The sequence below is a fragment of the Dinoponera quadriceps genome, unplaced genomic scaffold (genome assembly GCF_001313825.1).
Source record: "Dinoponera quadriceps isolate SergipeBrazil2010 unplaced genomic scaffold, ASM131382v1 scaffold1573, whole genome shotgun sequence".
Classification (NCBI taxonomy): Eukaryota; Metazoa; Arthropoda; class Insecta; order Hymenoptera; family Formicidae; genus Dinoponera; species Dinoponera quadriceps.
Window position 1 is genome coordinate 1,776,642 of NW_014556062.1, and position 12,149 is coordinate 1,788,790.

The window sequence follows — 12,149 nt, forward strand, 5'->3', positions numbered from 1 at the left end:
CTCTCTCTCTCTCTCTCTCTCTCTCTACCTCCTGTCCTTCTTTTTCTCATCACGCCGCATTCTCTTCGCTTCGGGAGAAAGAGCGGAAAACTGGAGCGCACAGCTTGTTGCCAAAGCTTCCGCGACCGCTCGTTCGCGTGCGATCCTCCTGTCCGATTCGGAGAATTTTCGAGAATGGAATTCGAGCGTCGACGAGGACGACGACGACGACGACTACGGCGACTTATGATCGCGCGCAAGACATACGAGGGCGAGCGTGTGCTTGAATATAAAATGCACAATGAAACGGCGATATGTATTGGTTGACAACGGGTACATTTTGCCTTACGAGATATATATATATATATATATATATATATGGGGGGAACGTGAATTTCGCGAAACGCGAAAGACACGAGTCGCGAAAATAACGCGGATCGAAGGTACGAAGATACGGAAGAATTTCCCGCACGTGTCAACGTCGTCGTCGCGCTTCTCCCTCCCTTCCTCTATCCTTCCTCCCTCTCTCTCTCTCTCTTTTTCTCCCTTTTTGGCGATATTCGTTGCAACCAGTAAGCGGTAGACTCCGATCTTTCATCTTTCGTTCATCCGCTCGCCATGTATTAAGTTACAGCAACTATGACTCTCGCCAGATCAGCATAATCCTTTTTGTAATCCCCCATCCTATTGTTCGTGCAGAACGGATGACGTGGAACGTAGACGGATCTTACAACGAACCCGCGAGGGCGAGTTGTAAAAGCGGGAACACGCGGGTTGAGAAGGGTTGGGATATTTTGCGGAGATATATATTTTTCATACGCGCGCGTGCGGAAGACTCGCGAAGGACTCGGTCGGTTTTACCGCCGCCCTAGAAATATACAAAAGGATACCCGGGGGGGGNNNNGGGGGGGGGGGGGGGGAGTACCCCGGCATTGCGCTTGTACTTGCCGGGCGGAATAATTTCATGCATTAATCAGGCGGCCGCAATTGCGCCACCGGTCCGCGCACGTTACGGCTACTACATACGTGTAACCAGAGAATTCCGGCTTCAATTGCAGGGCTTGTTCTCGAGGATTACGTTCCGTGAGCCGCTCTTCGTCGGCGGGCCCGGAAACACGACCGGTTTGGAGCGACTTCCGGTGAGGACCGGATTTAAGGGCTGCATCCGGCATTTGGAGGCGAACGAGCACCACTATCGCTTCCCGTTGGCCCCGCAGGGCGACGCCGCGAACGGATTCGACGTCGGTGAGTACAGCCCGTACAGTACAACGCTACCCCCCCCCCCCTCATCTTCTAACCTTCGGTTCTTGATCACACCCGGGCGAGAGATGTTCTAATCGTGAGTTTCCTTGATCCCTCGATTGCTTGCTTCCGAGCATGGCGGATACGGTGCAGATGGAACTTTCGAACGGCTTAAAATTCTTTAAACCGCCGAGACTTTTTGAGGGTCTCGGCCGAGTTACCTTGGTCGAGGAAGTAGGGCGAAACGGCTGATAGGAGCAAAGGAAATTCGGGCTTTTCGTCCGAAATTTCGACATATCCGCCCGGGATTCTTTCGGGTTTGAATAAAATTACGTGACGTTACTTTCGACCTACATGAGAAAATCCTTCTGAAACGTTTCAACAGTGTAATCGCATTAGGTGATCGATAATTGGCAAAAATAGCCCGGCTCGCTCGAAAGAAAGTCCGGCAGTCGGGGAGATTGATAATCGGTTTCTGGATCTCAGTCGCGCAGTTGACGTTTCAGAATTCTCGGAGCGACCCTCTTCGTTAAGCGAACTCTACGAATTTCCTCGTGCGCAGATCAAAGATGATAACAACTGTATCCATAAAATGGAAAGTAGGACGGAGCCCGTGGCTTATTGTCGCACTTTTTATACACGGCGTCTGTCGCTAAGTCTCTCATCCATTATACATTTGCAGTTTAAGTCGATTGAACTATGACGACCGAGAAAACAACTAAAATCTATCCAACACCCTTACATGCAGTGCGTTAACCACGAGTCATTCCGCACGCCAAATAACACGATACCGGTAACTTACACTATGGAGAAAAATACGCTTTTTTACTTTATTAAGTGAGATATAAGCTTCGTGACAACTAACTAACGCGTGACTCACAGCCCCGGTCTCCCCTTTTTCCTTCTGACGTCGTTCCAGTTTTTTATCGCGAAGTACACAGAGACTCGGAGACGCGGATAAAAATTGCGGCATAATAAAACGCACGACGCAGGATCCCTCGAATTTAATTCGCAATTCGTTCGTGACGGGACGCATTCGGTTAATTATGGTTACATCATCCGGCGAGTTAAGCTCCGAGACACGCGCGCGCAAGAAGGATACTTAGGAAATCCGTTTGCCGCCACCGCCGCCGTAGTGGCGGAAAAAAAAAGAGGCGAAGAATATATTCGGAGTTAAATCGAGCGGGCATCGGAGGATTTGCCGACTAAATTCATGTGACACCTGTTGTATCCGTTTGCCGATATAGCCGTTAATTCGGTCGCCCGGTAACGCCCGGCCGCATTCTGACCGACCGATGTCGTAGCTGTAAGGCTGCCAATTAGGGCTTCGCAGTTATTAATTGTTTCGCATATTTCAGCGCTGGCACCGCCGACGGCTTTACAGTCGTTGCGCGACGGAACATTAATAATAATAATAATTCGTCCGTGCACACGCGAGCCGCATTATTTATTTCGCCGCTTGCACACCAGTAAAACGGCAATTCTGTATTGAACGTCCGTTTCATGTTTCTTTCTTTCTTTCTTTCTTCTTTTTTTTTCCGACAAATGGCTTGTCGTGAGGAGAATTCGGATCGCCGCGGAGATCGCTCGAAAAGCTCGTAACTTCTCGAGTTGAAATTCTGATGCTACCTTAACGCTCTTAAGGGCAGTTTGCATCTATTTAGACCTGTACAGTAAAAAAATCTTTTATCTGAATGTTAACATCTCGTTTACCGACTTTTGACTAAATACCTCAATGCCAAATTAACAGTTCAATTGACACAGCTCATACGTTATTATTTTCGTGATTCGTTTTCATGTGTTAAATTCACGTCAATTTGGTAATTCGACATTTTTCATGTGTCGCTTAAAAGTGAAATTATTTTGAGTTATTTTAACATAATTATTTTAGGAAATGAATATTTTTTAAAGTTATTTTAACATTAACATAAATTAAAATGAGTCTTTAAATAATTATAAACTTCGACATATGAAATCGTCAAATTGATTAAAACCAAATGTTTCTCTTACGAATAATTTAAATTAAAGTCATTAATTTCATATGTTAATATAACACGAGAAGTTCCTCAAAATTATATTAAAATGTAACATTTATTTTATTTACTTAGTACAAATATTTTCCAGTGGTACTTTTTTATAAGTTACATTAACTACTCCTTTGCGTATTTTTTAATTTCTTTGTTCATATTTTAAGTTGAAACAACATATATAAATGTAGAACAAAATGTGTTTCTGTCAAATAATTAAACATTTTCACGGTGTGTTAAAAAGTAACATATACAACGAATATAATATGTTATTTTAACACAATATTTAGAGACTTTCTGGGACATGTGAAAAATTTTTAAATTAACATTTTATTTTTTCCAAGTATAACTGGTAAAAATTTAGATTAAGTAAAAATTTAGATTTCGAGTTGAGGTATAATTTAATTTCGGGCTAATTTCGGGTCATTCTCCTCATCGTAAAGAAGCGAACTAAAATATTTACGAAACGTTGTTGGAAACAACAATTCATGAAGGACGCGGCACTAACTCGGAAGCTGGTTTAAGTAGTACGAACTTACATTGACGATACTTTATACTCGTTAAAATCTCTCTTAAACCTTTATATTCTATTGCTTTCATTTTAATGCTACCTCGAAGCTACAGACGTTTTCGATATTTCGATTATTAGATTCATATTAATATTAATATTCAAAATAACTTATTTTGACGCTAAAAACAATGGTAACGGAAATTTAAGACATCATCAGCGTAGTAATAAGTTATATCATTAGAATTGGTCCTATTTTGCTATCTTAGCTCCTACTGTGTTGTAGAATTAAAGGTTCAAAGAATCACACAGGACCAAAATTTCGACTCGGGTTACGATTCATATCGGGACGCCGTTCATACGATACAGGTTGTCGCGCTTCCGCCACTTTATCCGATAACAGTGTACTCTTTAATTCAGTGTCGATGTTTTTCTCTTTTTTTTTTTATCGCGAAATGCCGAGAGAGAGAGAGAGAGAGAGAGAGAGAGAGAGAGAGAGAGAGAGNGGGAATTTCGCGATCGTTGTTTGGAGCGTTCCAATTGACGAACATTGCGTATGTTTCTACTCTTTAACGTGTTGTTGACACGTCTGTGCAACGAGAAATAATCGTGCTGGGGCGACGGCTTTAAATGACACAAATGACTCGATTATAATCATACATCGGGCGAGAAGCGCGTTTCGAGCTTCTTCTTCTTTAATTTACGAGTTAACTGAGTCTCGTTGCGCAAACGAAAGGAGACCCGCTGCTGTGACATTCGCTTGAAAGCAGCGGACATTAATTATGTCAAAAACGATACGATCACAGGACGCTTTTACTCAGTGAAGAGCAAAGTGACCCGCGATGGATCACGTGTGTCAAGCAAGACGATAGCTATCGCGAGTAATTATCATCGTTATCGTTGGCAGAGTGTCGGTAATTAATTGTCAACATTTGGGGGGGGGGGGAAGTCGTTTAGATCTGACTGTGCAACAGCTGTACGTACGCGCGTATGTACGCCCGTCTACGTATTAAATATATAAGTGCATATGTGTGCGCGCGCGACATTAATTACCAGCTGAGTAATGAACGTCTGTCCAGTATTTATATCACGACGCAGCAGCGAGCAAATGTTATCTCTATTTTGCAACATCGGGCGCCATTGTTCGCAGCGTACGCCGGCCGTAATTTTGATATTTATCGCCGGTCATACTCGAAATAACCAATTGTGTGCGAGTGTGAGACGATATTAATGGTAAACATTTGTGTGCTAATGGGCTGTGTGAATAATGACGAAGTAAACGCTCTTGGCGTCGAAGGATGCGAGCGACTTGGGGAGCGCGTTTCGCCTACCTTCGTCTCTCTGAGACGAAGTTCGCTTCTTCCCTGGGGCGAAAAAACCGAGCGAAATATGCTCGAAGTTACAAGAGAATCCGCGTTCGCGATCGACGTTGCGGCACAAATACCGAAGTCGACATTTTGATCCTATGTTAAACCTTTAATTCTACAATGGCAGAAGCTAAGATAGCAAAGTAGGTGTAATTCTAATGATATAATTTGTTCCTAAAAAATCCACTTTGACAATATACGTAGTATAGCCATATAAATAGACGCGAATTATCCTTAAGAATGTCGGAATAGTATCAAAATTGTGACTCGGATCACGTGATAAATAGCGGTAATTCCTTGGATCGAAATTTTAGCTTTACATTAAACTTTTTATCCTTTAACACAGTGAGAGTTAAGATGGCAAAAATAGGTATCAATAAATGATATAATGATATAATTTAATACGGTTAAATTATATCTTTAATATAACAAAATATTATTATATGATTTTTATGAAAGATATAATTTAATATATAATTCATTCCTACTTTGACAATATAATGATATTTTAAATTTCCGTTTTCGCCGTTTTTAGCGGTAAAGTAGGATATTTCGAATATTCATGCGAATTTAATAATTGAAATATCGGGAGCATTTATAGCTTCAAGGTAGCATTAAAATTAAATTAAAGGATTAACATTCATTGATTCTGTCGAGCCAAACATTCAAGAGAGAAGTTAACAAGTGTGGTATCGTCGAAAGCAAATTTTTACCACAGCCTACAGGTCACCTAAATAGGCGCTTGAAACGGTCCTTAAAAACGTCCGAGTACCATCGAAATTTTCACCCGAGTGTATTCTCCAACATAATCAGTTACACACGGATGATGTACCACACGATACCCATGGAGAGTACGCTCTTTATCGAAGTGCGGTATTAATTATCGAGTACTAATCGATACCTATCGAAGCGTCATTATGCAGATTCATAAAATACCACACGCGCGACTGCCGAGAGATGAATATTTAATTAATATTTATCGCGCGTGCGCGCGAACTTTAGTGTATGTTCGCCACGTATAATGCGCTCATGATCGACTGGCGCCACTCTTATTAACGAGCGTTGTGTATCTCGCAATGAGTAATGACGGGAGGAGTCGGGGAAGAATACAAAGCCGACGACGACAGTTCGTCGCGTCGCTTTCGATTCCAGCTTCGTAAGCTTTAACCCGAAAATACTACACTTGGGCGTACCACATCCATGTTGTTGTTTAAATGCTCGCCGTTTCTCCGTAGCGGAAAGGTGGGGAAATCGCAGGAGTAAAATATTTTCCGTTTTCCTCCCGTGACTTTTCATGCTGCACAGCCCCATCTGCCGTTCGGCAAATGTCGGGGACGTCGTTTAAATCTAATCTTGCGACATAAATCTAATAAATTATGCTATTTGCATGCTGTGTTATTCGGTACAAATTTTCTGCGTGTGGAGCGAAGCCTTTTTGCTTTTTGCTCTGAGCGCCTAATTGTAACGTAATTTTGAGCCAAAAAACGCTTTGCTGCGCTATCAAACGCCGCATTTCCCAAAATTTCGGCGTTTTAGCGGAAAACGAAATTGCGTTACGCTTGCTCAGGCGAAAAACCGAAGGCTCACTACACACTTATTGTAGATTCGGACTAACGGGCGCGGCGGGACGTCAGATCAAACGCGATCTCTCATTAATATCCAGGAGCGTCAATTAACGGCGAGAAATTGCGCCATCAATTATTATGTTACTTCGCCCGTTATTTTCGGCGTTATTTTCGCTCACTATCGCGTATCAAAACGATCTGTTACAACGGTAGGTAGGTAGGTAGATATCGTAGGTATCGGTCACGGAGATGGATGAGAGAGGCGGCGGGGGATTCTTAGAATCGAAAGTTACGCGTTACTCTTCGATTCCGTCTACGTTCGCCCTCCCCCCTCCCTCCCCGTGCACGGAGAGACCCCCTGGAAAGATAACACCCCTTAGATTGGAAAACTTTGGCCCGGAGAGTTCAACTCGTTGGGCACATTCCGCGGCGGGGAGCAAAAATCGTCCAGGCTCGTTCATTGTGTATCACCCGATCGATATTTTCTCTTTCTCTCTCTCTCTCTCTCTCTTCTTCTTCTTCTTTTTCTTCTCGATCTCTTTTCTCCCCAAATTTTTTGTTCGCGGAACATTCGCGGACTCTCCTTTTTGTGCTCTTCATTCTTCGTACCAAATTGACGGCGCGAAAACCATACGATATATTAAATATATACGTCGGCGGGCAAGATATGATCATGGAAGAGGAGGGAGAGGGGGTCGCATATTCCCGGCTGGATGTCCCGGTGGCACACGTCGCGGAGCTCAACGTCGGGACCGTCGTGTCGATTGAAGGAAAGAGGGAGAAAGAGAGAGAGAGAGAGAAGGAACGTCAACGTCGCGCAAAAATTCGCCGTCAGTGCTCGCGCGTACGCTAAATGATATCGTCGAAAATACGACGAGGCGAAAGAGATTGATACTCCGCCGGGCCGATAAATCGACGGAGAGGAGGATCTGTCGAGGTGCGCGAGCGGTTTTATCAGTTTTATCTGGCGCGCAGTCGAGCCGAGTCGAGAGTCGGCCTCGGATCCGATTCTCCCTGCTCGCGCGTAATTCTCTCGATTTCGCGGCCCGCCGGAACTTTTATTAAATCGCCTGATTTATTGTCGTTCCAGAGGAGTGCACGGCCGACAGGTGCAGCAAGGTGCCGTGTTCCCACGGTGGGAAATGCCTGACTACCGGAGGCGACACCGCTGTCTGTCTCTGCCCACTCGGCTACACGGGCGATCTCTGCGAGACCCGGGTGGACCTGCAGGTAATCGAATCGATTCCGTTAGGAATTATAAGCGCGCGACACACGGCCGCGGCGAACTCTCACGCAGTCAACGGCGCACCGAATATCCCGGCCGACCGTAAGTCGAAACCGAAACTTTTTCCGCCCCCTGGAATCGAATCCCCAAGTTCGCTTGATTGCACTCGCCGCTCCTGAGATGTTTGACCGAACTTTGCCGGCGTATGCTAAGTTATTCGCGCTGAAGTCAATTTTTGAGGGGGTTGAGTTGCGAAATTTTAACGACGGGAATTAGAAGGGAGAGAAAGAGAGAGAGAGAGAGAGAAATAAATCGAAATAAAAGAAGAGGTAGTCTCTCGTTATATTACTTTACGAACTGAAAATAACTCACTCAGATTTGTGTGTGTGTGTGTGTGTGTGTGTGTGTGTGTGTGTGTGTGTGTGTGTGTGTGTGTGTGTGTGTGCGCGCCCTCGGAAAAATCTATAAAATTGTCCAATACTATTTTGCAACTTGAATACGAACAGTTATTTCCGATGTATTTTTGCTTGTTGAACACGAATCGGTTGTCCAAATTTGGCTATCACGTCATAATTTGGAGAAAAATAGCGTCAGAGATTAAAAATAATTTTGATGCTTTTCATTGCGTTGTAGCGCCGACAACAGATTCTTTCTCTAAATTTTGTTAATGCCGCATGAGAGTATCAGCTTTTAGCTTTAAAATATGTTTCGTTTCGGTATAATTTTTCGTTTTCGAGATACAACGATTTGAAAATAACATTTAATACAAGGGAAAGGCATTTTATTGCATCTTAACGCTCGAAAGTAAGCGCTTTTGTACTTACATAATATAATCGGATCAAATTAAATGAAAAAGAGCAACATGAAATCGGTAGAAATACATCGAAAATGACTGTTCACATTCGTGACGCGTGAAAAAAGATCAAATTTCGTCGGACGGTGCAATCCATAATCGTATAAAAATAGAAATTCTACCAATTCTCCCCGGACAGCCGCAAGACAGCGCGGAAATATTCTCTAAGCCGCGCGATTAAATTCACCATTGCTCTTCTGAATCGCCCGTACGAATTCATCAATCGGGAATATCGAAGTAGTGAATAATCTAACGTGTGGTAATCTGACGAATCGGATTATACCTTCCCGTCGCTAATGAGCGTTAACGTAGCTCTTCATATATTTATATCTCTCTCCGAATATAATTACAATCAAGTATTCGTGAAACCGCCATAAGGGCTGCGGGGCAGAAGTGTATCGGATCCATTATTCGTGATGCTCACTTTGAGCACGAACGGCCGTATATAAGCTTCATAAATTATGCACCTTCCCGGTGCTTTTTCACTAAGCTCTTTATATAGGCGCGAAAGAAACTTCAAAATTACAAATAGGATAACGATCTCTCGCGCGCACAACCCCATCGCGCGTATGCATGCGCATATTCGACGAAGCATTCGACCTGGACGAGTCGGGGTATTTATTTTAAAAAAATTCCAGAAACGCACAATCATTTCGAGGGAATTCTTTCCCCCTTCCGCTGCTTCCTCGAACGACGCGGTCTTATCTTTATTAAGAAACCTCGTCTTCCGCCATAACGCATTATTGTTGACACGTCACGCAGTTGAACTTCGATAGTGTTGAGAAGTCACGTCAATAATTCGGCCACGCCGCCTGTAGGATTGCGTGAAAAAAAAAAGAAAGAAAGCTGGGCAAACCGCGTTGATAAAGACACCGTCCCCGGCGGAAACTCCCGGCCCCGAAGTATCGCCGCCCAACTGCGCGCTACTTCTTTCCGGCTTCTATTTTTTTTACGTTTCGGGATGAAAAAAGATACGCTATCAGAATCCATAACAAACCCAGTTCTCGAGATATCTCGCCGCTCTGTCTCTCGGCCACGACCGATCCCACGGGGGTGAAGGGAGGTTCCCCCTCGCGTTTCCCGGCCGAAAGGCATCCATTTCCAGGGGAACGATACACCGCGCGAGAGAAACATATCGATCGAAATTCCATATCCCGGCCGCCGAACCGTGCTAAATCGATCTTTCGTCTGCACTAAGAAAAAGTGTAGCATTTGTAACTATGATAACATATATATATGTAGGAAAATAATAATAATGATAATAATACTAATAATAATAATCAAAAATAATTTTTTTCAATAAATGTGATTGATAATATTATCAACACAAATGTATTATGTCAGTGATAATAATTTATATGCATATTACAAATACCAACTATTTTTTATAATTAGAACAATAATAAGACACAGTTGACACCAAAAATAATTATAATTTTAATAATAACTAGTGGAGGAAAAGAATCGAAACTGACATAGATATGGTAAACTGACACGTCTATGTTTCCCGGCTGTAAAGTACTCAACTGTACCCAACAGAATCTGTTTCATCTACTATGTATAGTAGTTGGAGCTGGTGGGTGGCAGTTTCTGTCTGCAAACGCTTTCGGTTGTGTTATTTGCGCCGTTTGATCTTCTGTCGTGTTGAAGTTTTTGAGCTATATTCTTGTGAAAATTGAGGGATGAAATTAAAGTATAAAGGGAGAATCGGACGCCCGAAAACATCAGATATATCCCCACTCTGTTGTTGTTGGCGGCCGAAGTTTCGCGGCAGGTAGGCAGGCAGGCACGAGACGAGTTTATGAGAGGAAGGGGGTAATTCGACGAGCGTCGAAAATGACAGCCGCACTCTGTTTTTTCATTCACCGAACGGTAGTTTTCCAACTGCTAAAGAGCTTTTTCGGTTAACTTTCGAGCGAACCGTGCACGCGCGCGTTCACGTGCGCCCGCTGTTACATCTTTCTCTCTCTCTCTCTCTCTCTTTCGACTAAGCAGTCCATCAACCACACACGTGGACGGGGAGAGTTTTCGCACGGAAGTGCACGTGTCGCGTCGTCTATGTATGTGTGTTATGTAACTCGGGATACGCGACTGCCAGGCGCAATTTATAGATCGTCTCTCGTTCCTTCTCTTCCCTCTCCTTCTCGTTCATGTTCTCTCGCATCTCTCGCTAGATGCGCAGCTGGTATCATGGCCCATAACGAGGCCAGACTTGCTTGCAGACATCAAACATGCTAACATCGCATCAGACGCGATGTTGTTCCGTTATGCTGTCTCATTATCGTGTTCACTTGATTGTAAGTTGATCCACTGGCGGCACGTATCGAACAATTCGCCCGTCTCGGTCCGTCACTTCCAAAATTAGACCTGCCATCCATCTCGCGCGAACAACGACGGATCATTCATTGCTCACGAAAGCAACCTCATAGAGCCCCGTAGTAAGAATTTGCAGCCGGAATTGTCTTCTATTGGTTCTAACGGCGAAACACGGCGCAATCAATAAGGTGTCTTCAATCTACGCTTCGCGCACGATATCACTCAACTGGTAGGAACGGAACGACAAAGAGATAAACTTGTTTTTAACTGTCTTATTTGTGTATAAAAATGCAAATGCAATTTTAATTAAATAGTAAGGTTCTTTTTATTTCGCGGTAAGGATTCGCGCATACGTTCCCCGCATGGGTTCTGCGCATAGGTTGCACGCATAGGTTTTCGCGGCTAAATTACCCGTTTAGATTTTTCAGGTTTCACGTTTTTTTTAGTTTTCGCGTTCTTTTCATTTAAATTTCGCGTTTTTTTTTTTTTAGATTTCGTTTTTTTAGGTCTCATTTTTTTTCGATTTTTGGGGGTTTCGTATTTTTGGGGTTTTGGATTTTTTTCTTAGGTTTCGCGTTTTTTTTATTTCGCGGTTAGGTTTCGCAGTTAGATTTTGCGCATAGATTCCGCACAGGGATTCTGCGCATGGGTTCTGCGCATAGGTTGCGCGCATAGGTTTTCGCGGCTAAGTTTCACGTTTAGGTTTCGCGTTTAGGTCTCGCGTCTTTTTTTTTTAGGTTTCGTGTTTTTTTAGGTTTCACGTTTTTTAGGTTTCGCGTTTTTTTACATTTCGCGTTTTTTTTTAAGTTTCACCTTTTTTTTTAAGTTGCCACTGTGCGCACAATACCGCGCCGGCCGCGATTCTTCATCGGCTGGATATTAAAAACTGCCGCTGAATATGCATTATTCCGCCGCAGCCATCGCCGTCGATACACCCCCCTCCCTCCTCCTCCTCAACCGTGGACTTATTGTCGTGAAATGCGACACGCTGTACGAGAATCGATCGTGCCGTCGGTCGGCTCGCACGTAAATGACGGTGTTTATCCGCACAATAAGCGGGGGGGGGG

At 43.7% G+C, this 12,149-nt stretch overlaps 1 protein-coding gene across 2 annotated transcripts in view; it reads left to right on the forward strand.

The window, feature by feature from the left end:
- Positions 1 to 12,149, forward strand: part of LOC106746602 (pikachurin) — a 112,624-nt gene that overhangs the window by 82,038 nt on the left and 18,437 nt on the right. For both annotated transcript variants that reach the window (XM_014623359.1, XM_014623358.1), the window contains exons 8-9: positions 1,038 to 1,224; positions 7,779 to 7,918. In XM_014623359.1, coding sequence (XP_014478845.1) covers positions 1,038 to 1,224; positions 7,779 to 7,918 — 327 coding nt within the window. The remainder of the gene's footprint in view (positions 1 to 1,037; positions 1,225 to 7,778; positions 7,919 to 12,149) is intronic.